The following is a 20,544-nucleotide window of genomic DNA, read 5'->3' on the forward strand; positions in this document are numbered from 1 at the left end:
ATCACACGAATTATTTGGAATAAGAATAACGGTAGACTTCCCTAACCTGGAGATAAGTTCCAACAACCCCAGTCGACTATGGCCTGTCTCTCTTTGCTTTTACATGGTTCATTTCTGACCTAGTGAGTTCCACTCTCTTCAAAACGACAAGGTTCGGCTGGAAACGGGGGTTCGAGATCCAATAGAGCAAGACTCCTGAAAAATAATTCGACCTGTGTGGTTCGCGTGCTTTATAACATTGTGGCGTCGCCTATAGATCGGGTGAAAATAATTACGTGAAATTACTGCTGTGTGTGTTCTTTTTAAAATTAGTGGCTTGGTAAAATCGGAAGTGGCGAGATTTCTATAGTGTCCTAAACTAATGAAATCACCAGTCCGATTTTTTCTCGCGTGGAAAAGGATGTTAACATTGAATTCTCTGAGCCCTCCCAGGAACGGTTCCATCTCATACTGCTTTTAGCAATCAGGGTACATTGAGTAAAAATAATTCTGGAAAGGACACGATACGAGGAGAGGTTTCGGAGTTGGGTGGCTCAATACCAAAGTCTCGAGCCGTTCATTTTAATTTTCTTCCAAAGTTGAATATTTATTTCAAAGAATCGGTTAACTGAACAGTGAAGATCCCAGACACAACGTTAATGATAAATGATCACTTTAAGATAATAACAATCTTCACAGTAAATAGCCTCTCCTATATTGAATACAAGTTGTAGTTTTACTATTGGGTCGAGCTGACAGGACAGTGTCGTTGTGCATACTATTTGCAGTTAGGTTTTTTGTTGATCTGAAAAGACAACAGTAATGATTGGATGTCGTTATGATACATTGGGATAAATACACTCAGATCCAGGCGCGCAATTGGGTCATCTTTAAGCATTTGTTTAATGATTTATTTCAAACATTTTGCTTGCTTCCTCGAACCAACTAGTAACAACAGAAACAATCTCCCAACCGTATCGCCCCACCCCGGGAGATCAGGTCCATGAGACATAGGGGCAGAATTGGGCCATTCGGCCCATCGAGTCTGCTCCGCCATTCAAATGTTTCGGTTCTCTAAAGCATTAGGTTCCGGGAATTGCGGTCAATGGTCATTTATCCAACCCGAAACAAATCCTTGAAAACGACAGCACCGAATGAATATACATGTTTCATAGCATTCAATTTGAAAAATTAACCAATATTGAACTTCAACAGGATTCTGGGAAGTCAGTAGTATTTCAATAATTGTCGAATGCTGTTACACACTTTACAATATTTCTAAATATTATTTTCTAGATCCTAATAATATCTCATTTAACAGAAGTCAGCATTCCTACAACCTGTTTGTAGGTGACACAATTCGCAGTTACCCGCAGAGCAGCACAGGGGCAAAGATCCGAGCCTGTGTGTAAGGCTGGACAAACTCTGTGCTGAGTCAATGTACACAATATGAAAGGGGGTTGGACATGGATAGATCCTCTCCCCATTGTGTGTTGAGCAAGTCTTGTGTGTGCAGTGTGTGCCCACTTGGAGTCCTGGCTCCGGTGGGTCGCCTCTTTCCATTGCTCTCCTTCCCTTCTTGTTACTGACTTGCTGCATCGAATTTCAGAACGAAAGGGTATTTTATTCAGAATCATTTTTTAAAAATGACGCTAAACGTATTTACAGAGCTGTATTCTGCTTTTCGGAAACGCCGATTAACTGCTGTTTACATCCAGACCCAATGCGAAAGTGAGGAAGAAATATGACTGTATTTATGGAAAACGATCCTCGTTTGCTCATTCTGATTATTTTCAAACCTGAACAGACTCATTGGGCGGCACGGTGGTACAGTAGTTAGCACTGCTACCTCACAATGCCAGACACCCGGGTTCGATTCCCGGCTTGCATTAAATAAATGAACTTTACTTTCATAGAAAAATGCAATATAGGAGGAGGCCAGTTAGCTAAGACCAAATTCCTTTTAATTCTTTCATGAGGTGTAGGCGTGGCTGGCTAGGCTAACATTTAACATTTGTTCACCATCCCCAATTGCCTCTGAGAAGGTGGTGGTGAATCATAGAATCCCTATAATGCATATGGAAGCCATTTGGTCCATTGAATCTGCACCAACTCTCCCACACTATCCCCATAACCCCACATATTTACCCCACTAATCCCCCTAACCCACACATCCAGGGACACTAAGGGGCAATTTAGCATGGCCAATCCACCTAATCAACATGTCTTTTGAACTGTGGGAGGAAACCGATGCACCCAGAGGAAACACACATAGACACAGGGAGAATGTGCAAACTCACACAGTCACCCAAAGCAGGAATTGAACTGTTAATCAAGCAGTTCCTGGTGCTGTGAGGTAGCAGTGCTAACCCACTGTGCCACCCATGAGCTATGGTTTTGAATCACTGCAGTCAATGTGGCGTAGGTACACTCACAGTGCTATTAGGAATGAATCCCAGGATTTTGACCAAGCGGTGGCAAAGGAACAGCAACATATTTCCAGATCAGGATGGAGTGTGGTTTGGAGGGAAACTTGCAGGTGGTGGTGTTCCCATGCATCTCCTGCCCTTGTCCTTCTAGATAGTAGTGGTCTAGGATTTGGAGGAGTATTAGAGAATTGCTACAGTGCATCTTGTACTGTACTGTAGTGGGACCTCTGCTATTTGTGATATATATAAATGATTTGGAAGAAGGTGTAACTGGTGTTATCAGCAAGTTTGCGGATGACACGAAGATGGCTGGACTTGCGGATAGCGATGAACATTGTCGGACAATACAGCAGGATATAGATAGGCTGGAAAATTGGGTGGAGAAATGGCAGATGGATTTTAATCCGGATAAATGCGAAGTGATGCATTTTGGAAGAACTAATGTAGGGGGGAGTTATACAATAAATGGCAGAGCCATCAAGAGTATAGAAACACAAAGGGACCTAGGTGTGCAAGTCCACAAATCGTTGAAGGTGGCAACACAGGTGAAGAAGGTGGTGAAGAAGGCATATGGTATGCTTGCCTTTATAGGACGGGGTATAGAGCATAAAAGCTGGAGTCTGATGTGAAAAATTGCCTAGGTATGTCCTGTACACAAAAAGCAGGACAAATCCAATGCGGCCAATTCCTGCCCCATCAGTCCACACTGATCATCAGTAAAGTGATGGAAGGGATCATCAACAATATTATCAAGTAGCACTTGTTTAACAGTAACATGCTCACCGAAGCTTAGTTTGAGTTTGCCAGGGTCTCTCAGCAGCTCTCTTCATTACAGCCTTGGTACAAACATGGCAAAAGAGCTGAACTCCGGAAGTGAGGTGAGAGTGACAGCCCTTGACATCAAGGCAGTATTTGACTGAGTACAGCATCAAGGAACCCCAGCAAAACTGAAGTCATTGGGAATCAGGAGGAAATCTGTCTGCTGGTTGGAGTCATACCTAGCACAAAGTAAGATAGTTGTGGCTATTGGAGGTCAATCACTTCAGTTCCAGGACACCACTTCAGGAGTTCCTCAGGGTAGTGTCCTAGGCCCAACAATCTCCAGCTGTTCTGTCAATGACCTTCCTGCCATCATAAGGTCAGAAGTGGGGATGTTTGCTAATGATTGCACAATGTTCAGCACAATCTGCAACTCCTCAGATACTGAAGCAGCAAGGCGTGGACAATATCCAGGCTTGGGCTGACAAGCAGCAAGTAACACTCATGTTGCATAAGTGCGAGGCAATGACCATCTCCAACAACAGAGGATCTACCCATTGCTCCTTAACATTGAATGGCATTGCCATTGCTGAATCCATACCATTAACATCCTGGGGTTACCATTGACCAGAAACTAAACTGGACTAGCCATAAAATCACTGTGGCTACAAGAACAGATCAGAGCTGGGAATCCTGCAGTGAGTAACTCACCTCCTGACCACGCCCCTCCCCCCACCCCACCTCCCCCCACAGAGCCTGTTCACCATCTACAAGTCACAAGTCAGGAATGTGATGGAATGCGCCCTACTTGCTTGTTGCAACTCCAACAGCACTCAAGAAGCTTGGTACCATCTAAAAGAAAGCAGCCTGCTTGATTGGCACCCGATCCACAAACTTTCAATCCCTCACCACTGACACACAGTGACAGCAGAGTGTACCATTACAAGAAGCACAGTAGGAACGCACCAAGTCTTCTTGGACAGAACCTTCCTATTCCACATCCATTCCCATCTAGAAGGACAATGGCAGCTGACGCATGGGAACAGCACGCCTGGAGGTTCTTCTCCAACCCACTCATCATCTTGACTTGGACATAATCCCTTCAATGTCTCTGGGTCAAAATCCTGGAACTCTCTTCCTAACAGCACTGTGCGTGTATCTATACTGTATGAACTGCGGCAGTTCAAGAAGGCGGATCGCCACAACCTTCTCAAAGGCAATTAGGGATGGGCAATAAATGATGGCCTAGCCACATCGCATAACCAAATAAAAAAACTCTTGACTTATGCTTTCTCGGTTATGGACAGACTTTGTGGAGTCAGGAACTGAGTAATTCCTCCTGCTCCTGTAGACACAGTATTTATATGGCTGATCCAGCTCAGTTTCTGGTCAATGGTCACCCTGCTAGGATGTTGATACTGGAGGAGGGGATTTCAATGATGGTAATGCCATTGAATATCAAGAGGAGATGGTTAGACTATCTCTTGTTAGAGATGGTTATTGCCTTTGTGGAGCGAATGTTACTTGTCACTTGTCAGGCCAGCTTGATTTCAGTTGATGTGTTACTGCATATGGACACCAGCTGTTTCTGTATCTGAGGAATTGTGAAAGGTATTCCACATTGTATAATCATCAGCAAATATCCCTACTTCTGACCTGATGATGGCAAGAATGTCATTGATGAAGCAGCTGAAGATGGTTGGGCCAAGGACACCACCTTAAGGTCTTGGGACTGAGGTGCTTGGGCTTCAACAACCACAACCACCTTCCTTTGTGCTAGGTATGGCATCAACCAGTGGAGTCCCCTGATTCCCGTTAATGTCAGCTTTGCTAGGGTTCCTTGATTCCCACTCGGTCAAATGATGCCTTGTTGTCAAGAGCAGTCACTCTCACCTCACCTCCTGATTACAGTCCATTTGTCCATGTTTGGACCAAAGCTGCAATGAGGTCAAGGGCCATGTGGTCCTGGTGGAACCTAAACCGAGCATCAGTGAGTGGGTTATTGCAGTGTTAGTGTTGCACTGTCAATGACATCTTCGCTGTTGATCGAGAGTAGACTGACGGAACAGTAAGCTGCTGGATTGGATTGTCCTGCTTTTTGTGAACAGGGCCCATGCAACTTTTCGCATTTCCGGGTAGATGTCAGTGTTGTAGCTGTAGTGGAACATGATAGCTCAAGGCACAAAACTTCAGTACTATTGCCGGGATGGTAGGAAGGCCCATAGCTTTTGCAGTATCCGGTGCCTTTAGCCATTTTTGATATGATGTTGAGTGAATCAAGTTGTTTGAAGACTAGTATCTGTGATGTTGGGGATCTCGGGCAGAGACCAAGATGGCTCATCCACTCAGCACTTCTCTCTAAAGATGGTTGCAAATGCTTCAACCTTGTCTTTGCACTGATATGCTCGGCTCCCCCTTCATTGAGGATGGGGGTATATGTGGACTTTACAAGAGCAATCCAGTGAGTCCCACCCATCCCTCTCTTTCCCTATATTCCTGCATTTTTTTCCTTCAAGTATTTTAGATTTACCACACAACATTTATGCACCACTTTGTCCAATTATGATGAATTAGAGTTATATTGAAGACTTTTAGATTAAGTATACTATTTTGCTGGCACTTGGCTTCACTACAAAGTGTAAAAGATGACCTCAAAGACATTCAAATCTGGAATCAGATCCTGATCTGACTCAGGAATAGTGTTTGAGACTTTTCCCAATCTGGCTTACATTACTTGAATTTGACATCAGTTGGGACTTAACTCAAGCGTATAATCAAGGATAAGTTTACAAAGCAATTTGACTTCCTCAATCTTTCCTAAATTTTAAGAGGTGAGTTGAAATATTTCAGGAAAACAGGAGCTCTCTAGTGGCTGCTAGATGACTGACAATATGCAGCATAGCTCTGATGCGGCCAGTTGCAAATCACACTCTGCAGGTATTAATCTCAGATCAGCCAACTAATGCACGGCTGCAGTATAACAAGTATCCACCAATACACATGTGCACATGTGGCACACACACACAAACACACACACTCAGTTAAATTACAATTTTCACAAACTATTGAAAAAAGTATAACTTAAATGTGTTATTACTGATTTCCTGCATCAAATGTACAGCAAGCAAGGATTACAAGGAGTCTTTATGCCATTATCAGTTATATTTAATGGCTTGTTATGTTATTATTGGCAAAGCCAATGGTCCCACTGTAGGCTGGCGTTAGAGAGACTTGGCTTGACCTGTAATTCCAGACTGCACACTGATTAGCCTTGTGTTTGATAGATGAATAAAGGTCAATAGGAGAAGTATTAAATCATATATATAATTCTAACTGCCTAGACATGAACAAGGTTGAAATTTAATGCAATTTTGTCGAGGAATAAGAAGATACATAAATTGTGATGTGAACAGATTCTCTTCTGAAATATTATGAATTCTATATTAGATTGGAATTTAAGCTCATAATTTACCATATAAATGTTTTATATTCCTAGATTGCATTGTCAGAAATATTTAAACAGCACAAAGTAAGCTCAATTTGAATGTCAGTTGAAAAATATTATCATAAAAGATCATAAATATATGAAGATCATGAATATATAACTATTTTTTAAATAGTGAATTATAATGCAATAACTGATGAATAACATCTTCAGGTAATCACTATCAATGATATACTCAGAGTACCTCACCAGTTTTAGTTTTATTTAAGTTACATTTTAGTTTTTAATTTTTAATATATTCTTATTTAGACAATGAGTGCAGTATGTACACATGTTAACATTTGAGGCAATACCAAACTATTTTAAAATAATTCTCAAAAACCGATAGTCATTCCACAATCATTAGATACTGAGGACAATGACCGCCTCGGCAGACTTGTTGCTTGGTGTTCCTAACAGGCCCACTTGCTTGAAAAATTGTACTGAGAACCCTATTAAAGAGCCTTGTAAATTGAGCTATTTACATCTGTGAAATGCTCTCTATACGATCTCTTATCATTGGTTGTGGATACCTCATTCCACTAAGAGCCTGGTTTATATCATAGAACACAATGGTTGTGCTGCGAGCTAAGTTATGGGATCCAAAGATGGAAGAAATGTGCAAAAGTGATGCCTGAGAGACATATGAATCTCAAAAGCAGTTCAAGAGGGTCTTAAACAGTTTGGCAGCTATCGATTGTTATTTTTGGATTTTGTGGTTTTGATTAAAGAAATAATCCTTTTTTTTTCTTTTTTAGATAGTTATCGAATGAATGTACAAATACTCGAGGCTAAAGAGTCTCAGTTATATTTATGCTTAGCATCTCTGTGAAGATGCTTCTGATTCAAAGAGGCACATTAGTGATAGTATACCAGGGTAGCAGCCTGAGCCCATCTGGAGGAGACTACCTCAAACTCCATGGAATACAAATCAAAGTCAAGCATGGTGTCAGGGTCATTTAAAACTGTGCTCAGTTCCATTGGGCCTGCTCTTTGAATGTTGGTGATGTTGGTAAGGCAGAATTTATTACTCATCCCTGGTTGCCTCAAGAACATTAAGAGTTAATTATGTAGTGCAGAATGATAGACCAGTGCAGGTAGAAATGGAACATTTTCTTCCCTGAAGTACATTAATGAAGCAGTTAGGTTTTTACAATAACCCTTGCGATCCCAGTTGATGGATATAATTTACTGAGTTTACTGGGTGGCATGGTGGCACAGTGGTTAGCACTGCTGCCTCACAGCACCAGGGACCCGGGTTCAAATCCCAGCTTGGGTCACTGTGGAGTTTGCACATTCTCCCCGTGTCTGAGTGGGTTTCTTCCAGGTGCTCCGGTTTCCTCCGAAAGGCATGTGCTGATTAGGTGCATTGGCCGTGCTAAATTCTCCCTCAGTGTATCCGAGCAGATGCCGGAGTGTGGTGACTAGGGGATTTTCACAGTAACTTCATTGCAGTGTTAATGTAAGCCTACTCGTAACTAATAATAAATAAATAAATAAATTGAATGAATCAAATTTTAGGGGCGGCACGGTAGCACAGTGGTTAGCACTGCTGCTTCACAGCTCCAGGGACCTGGGTTCGATTCCCGGCTTGGGTCACTGTCTGTGTGGAGTTTGCACATTCTCCTCATGTCTGCGTGGGTTTCCTCCGGGTGCTCCGGTTTCCTCCCACAGTCCAAAGATGTGCGGGTTAGGTTGATTGGCCATGCTAAAATTGCCCCTTAGTGTCCTGGGATGCGTAGATTAGAGGGATTAGCGGATAAAATATGTAGGGATATGGGGGTAGGGCCTGGGTGGGATTGTGGTCAGTGCAGACTCGATGGGCCGAATGGCCTCCTTCTGTACTGTAGGGTTTCTATGACTTTCTATGACTTCTATGAGTTCAATGCTACAACTCACCATGGTGGGATAGGAACTCACAAGCTCTGGATTATTGATCTACCCTATCATACCCATTTTAAACTGAAATCAAATTAGTTTCACTAACTTGAATCTAAGAACACCCCTGCCTGTTGTCTCAATACGTCGAACATTCTCTGGAAGGTTAGGTAGATTGGCAATGCTAAATTGCCCCTTTGTGTCCAAAGATGTGGAGGTTAGGTTGATTGGCCAGGCTAAATTGACCCTAGTGTCAGGGGATTAACAGGGTAAATATGTGGGGTTATGGGAATAGGGCCTGGGTAGGATTGTGGTTGGTGCAGACTCAATGGGCTGAATGGCCTCCTTCTGCACTGTAGGGATTCTATGATTCTATGAAGCATGTGTCAGGGCGCACTCATGCACAGATTTTGGATCTCTCAAAGTTATCCTGGCTGACAGAATCACGCTTGCAGTCAGATGGTATAAACTGGGAGGTGCTGCTGCGAATGGACACCACATGTATCAATCTGAGATCATCGCGACAATATAATTACAGTTTAAGAGTGAAAACAGTACTGGCATAGGACCAGGGTGTACGTGGCAATGCAGAATAGGTGCTGTAGAACAAGTTTGGTTTTGTTCTGTCAGTGGACCATGAGAATTTACTTTGCAATGCACGCTATTGTACAGAAATTTTTGTTGTCAGCTTTGTTTTGAGACTGGATTCCAGATTTGAAATCATTCTCTGATAGCACAAATTTATTACAGCGCATATACTTATAAATTCTTACTTTGTATGTTAACAGCATCTATGTTAAGTTGTTTGGTCTCAGCATAGTGTTGGAGTGTGAGCATTTTTACCATTTTAACTTGGCTAAGCCTGATCTCCTGTGAGTAAATGGAGACCATATCATTTAGCTGCTAGCCCAGTTTGCCCCACATGTCAGGTACTTCCTGTGTGGGGCGGGGGGTGGGGGGGGGGGCGGGTGGGGGGGGGGGGGGGAGTGCTCTAAGTATTCCCTAAGGTCAATTAGAGGCTAATTACTGTTGTTGTTGGAAGTTTTTTGTAAAACAGCAGCTGCCTGGACTTTCTTTTTTTAAATCTCAACAAAAACAACAGGTTATCTCAAGATCAGAAAAGGAGTAAAAAATAACTAGATTTCTTTTCCGTTTTGTATGCCTTTTAAAAATTGCTCTCTTTCGATTTGCTCAACTATGTTAATTCTAGAGTGCGAATTTAGAAAAGAAGACTGGCTCTCTCGAAACTTTTATATAAAATATCGATAGATTTGAAGAAGGAATAGCCTTATTAGGGATAGGGAAGAGCCTCGGGGAAATTTTGTCTGAATGAGTCAGTGGGTAAAGTAATGTAAAAGGGTCAGAGAAGTTTCAGCATCTCACTGCAGTGGCAGGAAAGATTCACTTGCGTACCCTTGGATCAGTAAACTGTTGGGAATGTTACTTGTAGAAATCAGAGCAGCTGCACAATTCTGGTTTACTGCAATCTCATTAAGCATAGAGCTTCTGTGTGAAGCTTTTTTTTTACACAAATGGATGACTTGACGTCCATTACATGACTGCTGTGTCAGCATCTGGCATACTGAATCTTCAGCAAAAAATGTTTACTTGTTTTCAGTGGCAGTAACAAATGCAGAAATACATTTTTAAAGAACCGGTCAAGCTTCCAACTCTTGATGTGCAGCACACAGTTATGCACGTAAAGTAAAGATAGAAATGAGGCATGTTAAATGCCCTTCATCATTGAATAGCCAACCAATATGGATATATTCAGAGTGGCTTTCTCATCACTTCTCCATTATGAAGGGATATGGTGTATATTTTTTATTTCCTAACTGTAAGCTCTTTCTATTTTTTTTCCAGTGGCAAGAGGAACAGAGTTAACTGTTTGTTAAATGTCAATGTTTGTAAGAGAGAAGTTGGCCAATTACTTCCTGTGCTGGGTCAGTAGATGTCCCTGCAACTCTAGGCTTTGTGGGTATTGATGCAATGGTTGCCTGTGTTCATATGTTATTTGATCATTTATTGTTATTTTGTGGGGCGGCTGGGTATGATGGACATGGTGCCATATGGAGAAACAACCCGTTACCCATGCAAGTTCCCACAATACATCTGAAACTGGATACCTCCTCTGCGATCTGTGTGAGAGATTTATGATCTTGTTGAAGGCATACATTATGACCATCTCAACTTGATTGCCAGATATGTTGAAATTGGACTGGAAGGTCTGTGGACTCTCATTCACAGTATTCAGGAAAGAATCTATGGCTGCACTTAGAAGATCAGGCAAAGATGCTGTGGTCAGAAGTGGTCAAATTTTCCGTGGGTGTTGCACAACTTTGTTGAATGACAAAAAACACAGCCTGGGGGCAAATTGCAGACTTCTCAGTGGATGTGTCAAATTGTATTGGTTTCTTGATCACTCTCAAGTAGTTACACTTATCAGCTGCACAAATCCTCTGCCCTTCAGCCAGCAGGTTTCAATTCCTCCCAGTGCTCCTTGTACTTTCTTTGTGCTTTGTGCTCCAACAATTGCTCCCTGATGAAACCACCAAAGCATGATTGTATCTGGATATATTAGCACTGTAGGAGTGAGTGTTATGAAATACTTGATGGAGACTGCTCGTTGTATTCTGACACTTTCTAGATGAACAGAAGAAGAATATATTTTGGAATACTGCAGTAAGACACCCCTTGGAACAGAGTTTAATGTGGCCTTTGTAGCATGGCTGTGCAGGAGGGAATGCATGAATAAATGAGGAGAAAAGATATGCTATTCCATGTATAATGCTAACCATGGGTTTGGGGATGGCCTACAAGCACTTCCTACCATATTCTAGCAATTGTTAACATTTCAGCATCTGCAGCACACTCTTCCAGAAGTAATCAATGTTTGCAGTATCAATCACCTTCTTCCCATCTGCATTTCTTAATGCCAAAAATATGCTGGAAAAAGCAATATAAGCGACATGTATGATCCAATGGCCCAAACTAGCAGCCTCCTTATGTAAAGGTGCTGACATACCGCAGCCCTGTAGCAACATACTTGGTGATTGTTGCCATATTTCTTGGCTTACATCTTGCTGGCTGCAAAGCGAACTGATATAAAATGAGTATGCTTATACATTTGGGGAGTACATGAACTAGAGTACATGAACTACATGGAGCTATATATTGTACTTTACAACAGTGACTGCAAAAGTACATTCCAAAATCTGGTTGGAAAGTGCATTGGGATGTCCTGAGGTGGCAAATGGTGTTATATCAATGCAAGTCTTTAATTTTTAAATCTTCGATGCTGAAATAGGCTTACATTACAGTGCTGTTTTGGTACACTGTTACATAATACTATTGAATGCTGCAAACTGTAAGCAGACTTGCCTTGACAATAGATCAACCCATTTACCCTTCTCCTGTTCCTCGACCTGGAACACAGATGAGGCAGGATTCACTTTACCTATCATGTCTATCTAGAGCTTCTTGGTAGAATCATTGACTGCAGGGTGCCCTTCCATTTCAAAATATACACCCTTGTCTGTAGCACTTCCTACTGGAGCACCTCCAAAGCTGCCCCTTGGAATGGTGCTTCTCAATGTCTGTGCCTTACTTTGGCATTTTATTACCTTTTCAGTTAGTTCAATTTTAAGAGCTGGTAATGCTCCCAGACCTTGCATTAGAGCGTGACAATAGCTTAGTAGAGGTGGATGGAGAACAGCTGCAGCCTGATCAAATAATCAAACTTTGGAATCAGCCTGCTTGATAACTTTAAACTTAAAGAAGCTATTTCTTAAAATTATATTTGACTTGTGACTTTTCCAGTCTCAGATGATCTATTTTTGGTCCCTGGTCCCAGTTTTCACAGTGCACCTTTCTTCATGGTGACACAGTGGTTAGCACAGCTGCCTCACAGCACCAAGGGCCTGGGTTCAATTCCTGGCTCGGGTCACCATCTGTGCAGAGTCTACACATTCTCCCCATGTCTGTGTGTGTTTCCTCCAGTTGCTCTGGTTTCCTCCCACAGTCCAAAAGACATGCTGGTTAGGTGCATTGGCCACGCTAAATTCTCCCTCAGTGTACCCGAACAGGCGCCAGAATGTGGCGACTTGGGGATTTTCACAATGACTTCATTGAAGTGTTAACATATGCTTCCTTTATATCCAGCTAATGAACTTTCGTCATGATCTTAAAAATAAAATTATGAATGCTTCTATCGTTTTTTTCTTCAATGTTCATATCAATATTCAAGTATGATAGGCCTGAGGTCCTGGGGAGCCTCTTCTCATTGGGCACTCTGTGGTCCATAGGTGGGCCTTCTTATCGTAATGGTCTTCCAAGTGGCAACACCCCATCCTGCCTTCATTAATCAAACCCCTGCCCAACTGGCCCTGGTGAATACCAGCCTCACTCATCTTGCTGGGAGGTTGACATCCATTGTGATATTCCGACTGGGCATATTTCCAGCTGTGGCTGGGATTGAAGAGACGCTGCACTTCTATTGGTTACCAGCTTTTGAAGGTGGGCAGTCACACCTTAAATAGACAGGAGTCGCAGCAGCAGCTGTTACGTTGTCATAACATCCAACCTGGGCCTCCTCCAAAAGGCTGAGGTGGGATTGCCTACAGCTTCCCACCTGTCGCACCAGCACCCCGATGAAATTCAGCCTCATTGGTGCAAATTCCACCAGAGCACTTTGCCATTGTTAATTTAGTTTTAAAATATCTGACCATCAAGCTGTCGGATTGTTATAAAAACCCAAGGGATTCACTAATGTCTTTCTGGGAAGGAAACCTGTTGCTCTTATTCAGCCTAACCTATATTTGGCCCCAGTCCAGTTGGCTCCTAATTCCCTTCTGAAGTGACCTAGCAAGTCATTTGTATCAAATAGCTATCAGCAGTTCAAAAAGATGAATATTTCAGGATAAATAGGGAGCAAAAACAGGTTCACTCAGGAGCGTGACTGCCAGACCCATTTCTGCTCTGACCTCATGTTTCAGCAGAGGTGACAGGATAACAATTAGGAGTGAACCTTTTGTTGGTTATTTTCACTCTTTAGCCCGGGGTAAATGCAGTGCTTCCCCTACCAGTTTAGGTTGCATGAGTTAATAAAAATTGCCAAAGTCGCAGATGACCGTAGGCTGCTGACCCCTTTTTTGAGAGAGAGAGCTGACTGGTGATGATTTAACCTGAGGGTAACCAGACCTCAAGCGAGGGGCAAGGTTGAGAACATGAGGCCTTCATGAATAACCTCAGGATTATTGAACCTGCACTGTTGGCATCGCTCTGCATCACGAACCAGCTGTCCAGCCAACTGAGCGAACCAACCCCTACATGAGTTAATACAGTGCAGTTCAGGAATTAAACCTGAGACCATCCATATTTATTGAAGTCAATACTTTATTGCAGCTCTTATTCAGTGTGCTACTTAGTGCAAGCATATAATTAATTTTTTTTATTCATTCATGGGGCATGGGCATTGCTGACTGGCCAGCATTTATTGCCCATCCCAAGTTCCCTTGTTCAGAGGGCAGTTGAGAGTTAACCATATTGCTGTGGCTCTGGAGTCACATGTAGGCCAGACCAGGTAAGGACGGCAGATTTCCTTCCCTAAAGGACATGAATGAACCAGATGCGTTTTTCCGACAATAGTTTCAAGGTCATCAGTGGATTCTTAATTCCAGATATTTCTTTTCATTGAATTCAAATTCCACCATCTGCCGTGCCGGGATTTGAAAGCAGGTCCCCAGAACATTGGCTGAGTTTCTGGATTAATGTTCTAGCAACAATACCACTTGGCCATTGCCTTCCAATTGAGTCTCTTTGAGGATGGACCTTCAATATTTTTGTGATACTGTGCTGCAGCATGTGACATATGAAATCTATATAATTTATTTTAATGTTGCGTTCTGGTTATGGGCTGTTAATGTTTAAAGTAAAATTTGAACACCATGTGAGTAACCATCAGAACTACAAGATTTCATATTTTTAAACAAGAAACACATTTATTGCATATAAAGAGAATTTAAAGCAAGCACCACAAACTCAACACTATAGTTCATAAAGATTTATGTTAAAAACTCAGTTCTGCTTCTTACTTCCTCTCCAAGCATTCTTATCACAAAATTTCAAAGGTTCATTCATGTTTCCTGGCAGCAACATACAGCCCTCTGGAATTCACTTTAATTCTCCTCAAAGTTCCAGCAATCTTCCAAGGTAAGATTCAATGGAATCCTTCCATTCGCTTTTTCATTGCATGGCCCTCCACGTTTTGTTTACAGAGTTCAGAATTGTCGATGTCTTGATCAAGTTCCCAGCACATACCCAACTGCCTTCCACAGCTAACTCTGCTGATTGCTTTCAGCCACAAGGTTCTGGGAGGTCCTCTGTAGATTTCTTTCACTAGCTGTAAGCTAGAGAAAATCTTCGAGCTGCATTTCCCTCAGGTAATCCAAACTTAGATAGAACCCCATGCACGTTCTACACCGTGAACAATGAAGTTAGTAATTTCGCTACTTAAAAGTTGGCCTGACGAACTTTCACTTCCTTCATCTCTCCCCATTCAATGAATTGCAGCCTACACAAGACCAAATCTGCAACTGCCTGTATCTGTTTGCAAACTGAACTGTTTCCTTCTATCAGCAAACACACGGAGATAGATTAAACAAAAGAACCTTTTAACCAAGGCTCCACCCTGAAACGCTACCTCTATGGCAACATGGCATGCTTTGGGATGGTTCAAACTGAAATGCGAATTAATCATTTTGCCTTCAACACCGCTCTTTGATTCTAATGGAGTTTTATGACACTCTTTCCCAGAATTGCTAGCTTTTGGGGAGATAACAATAAACAATCTGGATCTACCAAGAGATCCAGAAAATGTTTCAGCTTAACCTAAAGTTATATTCCTTAAACCGCATGAATCATGAACCAGATTTTGTTTGCAACATTCAGAATACCTAATACGCTTAAAATATACATACAGTGTAATTATAAAGACATATATAGTAAGGGTATTTTTTAACAATTAACTTTCTTGACATTTAAAATCCTGATGAATTGTACAGCACACAAATTTACAACACACAGTTTATGAGTTTAATTAACAAAGCATTAGAAACATAACAAAGAGTTTAGATGTCCTGTTTCACTCAGATTTTGGACCAGATGACTGCATATTTTAAGCACAAGATCCAGTAAAATTGGAATATATATGAAAGTGCTGGAAATAAGACAGAATTCAGGTGGTAGTGCAATTTAGAAACATTCTTGCCCTCTGTGATTAATATGAAAAATAACAACACAAGAATTTTTATTGAAATCACATTTCTGATTATCTTGGGTATTTTTTTTTCTATTCAAATGTTACCTCTGCCAGATGGAATTTTCTGTGTAAGTGCTCACACATGTCGTTTTGAATGACAGATAGGATTCAAAATGGGTGCCAATGCCTTTCTATCACCGCCATTGAGTTTGAAAGCAAAATAAATGAAAAATAAACATTTTTTTCCTTCAAGCCACCTTGATTTTCAGATGTTACCGAATTTATTCCATAAATTACATTTTAATTGCAAGTGATGAAATTTGAAGTGCTCTGCGTTTGACTGTCAATTGTCACAACTCTATTATGCTGTATGAAATGGCTACTCCAACTGTGAGGAGAAATTGCCATTGACATGTATAGCACGTGCAATTCCCTTTATACAATTAAATCATAGAATCCCTACAATGCAGAAGGAGGCCATTCGGCCCATCGAGCCTGCACTGACAACAATCCCACCCATGCCCTATCTCTATAACCCCAGGTATTTAATCTGCTAGTCACCCTGATGCTAAGGGGCAATTTAGCATGGTCAATCTACCTAACCTGCATATCTTTGGAGTGTGGGAGGAAACCGGAGCACCCGGGGGAAACCCACGCAGGCACGGGGAGAACGTGCAAACTCCACACAGACAGTGACTTGAACCCGGGTCCCTGATGCTATGAGGCAACAGTGTGAACCACTGTGCCACCGTGGTTAATATCTAAATATATACTGTATACTGAGCAAATAATTTGATGCTGGAAAATTCCAGAGAGTAAGAATCACAGAAACTGATAGCTTAGCAATTATGTCCATTGAACCATGGCTGATAAAGGGAAAATCAGCAATGGTGCCTGCCCCTAATCATTATCCAAAGAGAAGAGCATGTTTGTGGATGTCACCACACACAGGCTTAGACACAATGCCCCACCACCCAATTAGCCAACAGCCTGCTGCCACTCACTAATTAGATTCACTCATGAAAATGTCTGCTTTAACAAAGTACTGGACAGCAGTAGATGCCCGAGGAACTGTTCCAAGACTGACTTGTTACATTCAGCAAAGAATGAGAGAAAAGGCCAAAACAAAATGGGAAAAATTCATAATCGAAACATTAAGCTTGTTTGCTCCACAGAAAGTCTCCAAGTAAAAGTTCTGACATTTTAATATTTAAAAAGGCATTTTATAATACTTATCTTTAATTTAATCTCTTGGTTCCCTTTGCATGTAATGCAAAATGCCTTAATGGATGCCTCTAAATTCGATAATAGATACAGAATATAGAGAATGCATATTCAAAATGGAGGCAAATACAATCAACTGATCTCACAAATGTGGCTGGCTAAGTCTAGATCTTGGTTAATTTAGTTGACTTTTTGCTCAATGTCCTTAGGCAAAGTATTGTTCACATTGGAAATTGCTTCCATGACATCCTGGGGTCACACTGTTGTTCAACCCAAAGATGATTGTTAAATATATGAAATGTGAACAGAACTTCCATCAATTTTTTTTTACCCTTAAGGCAAGCTTCCTTGCTTCCCACCTGGCAGCTGGAATGAGAACTGATGAAATTGCAAAAGTATTTTTCTGTATCAGAGGGGATTTGGGGTTGAAAAGCCATATGTCACAGAAATCTATGATTTGAACCAGTTACAACATTCAACTTGAAATGTTTTTTCAATCTATGCGAATTGTTACGTAGTTTAAGAAAGCTAATGCAGTTGAGTGATTTTATATATATTCTGACTTTTTTATTTGTAACATTTGATTAATTAACCCGGTGGCACGGTGGCACAGTGGTTAGCATTGCTGCCTCACAGGGCCGGGAACCTGGCTTTGATTCCCAGCTTGGGTCACTGTCTGCGCGGTGTCTGCATGTTCTCCCCATGTCTGCGTGGGTTTCCTCTGAGTGCTCCGGTTTCCTCCCACAGTCCGAAAGACGTGCTGGTTAGGTGCATTGGCCATGCTAAATTCTCCCTCAGTGTACCCGAACAGGCGTTGGAGTGTGGCGACTATGGGATTTTCACAGTAACTTCACTGCAGTGTTAATGTAAGCCTACTTGTGACACTCATAAATAAATAAACTTAATTTATCCTATATCAAGGGGAATCACTGGTATAAATGAAAACCTTTAACATTGACACCAGTACTTTGAATCTATGTTTTGGTATAGATAATATCCTCTTTGTTTTCTTTTTCTCCTTTACTCAATTGGACATTAATACTCAATGAGCGTTTCACAACCAAGGGGGCTTACAAGCTTATGCTGCGTTAACCCAGAGTTAGAAAAGAGTGGCTTGGCTTGGAAATCTGTTCCACTTTAATTTTCCCTGCCCCCTTCCCTGCAGGGGAACTACTGGCCTGTATTCTATACTTCACACAGTGCTGTGGGTAAAATTTCAACTCTGTGGTGCAGAGATCTTTGAAATCAATACACGTCCCACCCTTTAATGGCAACACACAACTTGAATGTACCACTCCACAGTGCCTTATCTTAAATCTACGTCTCAGCCCAAATGATATCTTTCACAATGTGTACTTTTAAAGTGGAAAGTAACATGTATTGACAACATACATGGAGGGATCAGATGCTTGTGGAGCAATAGGTGAATGACAATGAGTTATAAGATTGTAATTGAATTGAGTATGTCTGAGAATCTGATAAACAGCGAGAGAGCCCCAGGCATTTTACAAATCCCAGTAGGATTGTAATTCTTAATTATTACTTTTCCATCTGCCAGATGTTTGATATTCTATATATAAGGTAGTCTTTAGTTTTTCTGAAGCTGAGTTTTTCCACCATTAAATGGCTGCTGCATTGCCTACAGTTAAAGCAACATGTGAAGATGAATGTGTGACAAAAGTAATAATGGCACAGATCCTAAATGCATATGTCATGTGTTTTCAGCACCTACATCACAACAGAAAGCAACAAGGAAGGTCAGTGGTGAATTAATGGAAAATACACTATAAGGGAATAATTCAATGTAATGTAATTCCTTTAAACTGCTGCGTTTGTGCAATGACATTACTCAGTACCTTAGATATGGTGTTTCTAAATGTTGTATTGCTCCAGAATGCAAAACACCCTGTCTCTGATCTACCAACTACAATCTGTGTACCAGACTAGCTTGCCTTGTGAACTGCTAAATTTAGACTGTTAGCGAGCTGCTGCTCAAATGACTAATTCTAGTAGGAATGGTGACTCTATATAAACTAAAGTAACTTTCTGAGCAAGAAATTATGTTTTGCAACATCAACACTTACTCGACAAATTATTTTTATAATTTTTCTGTGGGGTTGGCAAACCCAATCAACTTGGATGAACAATATTTCAGGTCTACTGTGACGTTGTGGTCTTTCTTAAACTTATCTTGTGTTAAAATGTTATTTACATTTCAATTTTTATCCACAATTATTTGTAAAATTTTTCTCACATTTGCCTATATCATTCGATCAAAGTCAAAATAATAAAAAGAAAACAACTTCAAGTATAATTGTGGTACAGCAGATTCTAAGCAGTCTATCCACGTGTCATCGAGCCCCATCCTATCCAACTCCAACATATTATTTCACATCCCCTTCACACCCATCATACCAAATTGCTGTACTTGTTCCAATATATCCATTACCCTGTGGTGGAATGTGGGTTGAATCTCACATGTTTCTTGTATCATCTGTATTCTGTTCTCTATTTCTGCAATCACAATCTAGGTTAAATTGCATACCTACATATGTATTATCCATTTCTCTCAGAATTTTAAAATCTTGGATAATGTTCACATTCAACCTTTTATTTGTAGTAAAAACAAAATGGCTCATGCAAGATTCTTGTCATAACTCAAAGCCATTACGCTTTGCATTATTCTCACTGCTGTACTGAGAGTGTTCTGTCTGCATCAACGTTCCTTTGCAGAAAGCAACCCCAAATCTCCAACGGACTTCTCTTCAATCTCCCGCTATAACTTTGGGAAAAGATCAATGTAGTGCCAATTTCTGCCATTCTTCCCAATTCTCTAATGATCTTCTGTGAAAGCTGTGATGGTAGAATCAGGAGAACCTGAAACTGTATAAAATACTGCAGATACTGGAATCTGAAACAAAAACAGAAAATGCTGGAAAATCTCAGCAGGTCTGACAGCATCGGCGGAGAGAGAATAGAGCCAACATTATGAGTCAACATGACCCTTCATCAGAGCTATTGCATGTGGTGTGGACATGTCATAACTTTGCTAGAAGATTAGCTGAAAAGCCCATTTCTGCCATTCGTCCCCAAAGTATTCAAAATACATACAATATTCTAATTCTAGCCTTACCAGTGAGGGATCGTAATCTGTTCAAATTATAATCAAATGTTTTTCAGACAAACCTCAGTATCTGACAACCTTGTTGATAACAGCTGTACTCTGACTTTGGTGCATGCTACATTAACCTAAAGCAAATCTATTAAATGTACTCTCTACTTTATGCCTTTAATGATTTTCTGTGCCGTGTATATAAGATTCTAGCTATTGTCTATCTAATGTTGTGTACAAATGTAACTTTACACTATGCCCTATTTATGAAATAATGTTACTCAGCCCCAATTGCAATAGTTCCAAAATGCACTAAGATCTGCTGTGGCTCAGCATTTGATATTGCAAAGTTTTATTTGAAATTCTCATATTCTACTCCAGCCATCTGAATTGCTATCCCATTCAGAGAATTCGAATTGAC

General features: G+C 41.1%; 1 protein-coding gene across 2 annotated transcripts in view; it reads left to right on the forward strand.

Moving 5' to 3' along the window:
- The window catches only part of tbx15 (T-box transcription factor 15), a 99,687-nt gene that overhangs the window by 12,763 nt on the left and 66,380 nt on the right, over window positions 1–20,544 (forward strand). Inside the window, exon 2 of one of the 2 annotated variants that reach the window (XM_078232701.1) lies at window positions 18,737–18,768. The exons of the other annotated variant lie outside the window; for it this stretch is intronic. Within the exon in view, the coding sequence (XP_078088827.1) occupies window positions 18,737–18,768 (32 nt within the window). The remainder of the gene's footprint in view (window positions 1–18,736; window positions 18,769–20,544) is intronic. 2 annotated transcript variants of the gene reach the window in all.

This window comes from Mustelus asterias, chromosome 17 (assembly GCF_964213995.1).
Source record: "Mustelus asterias chromosome 17, sMusAst1.hap1.1, whole genome shotgun sequence".
Lineage (NCBI taxonomy): Eukaryota > Metazoa > Chordata > Chondrichthyes > Carcharhiniformes > Triakidae > Mustelus > Mustelus asterias.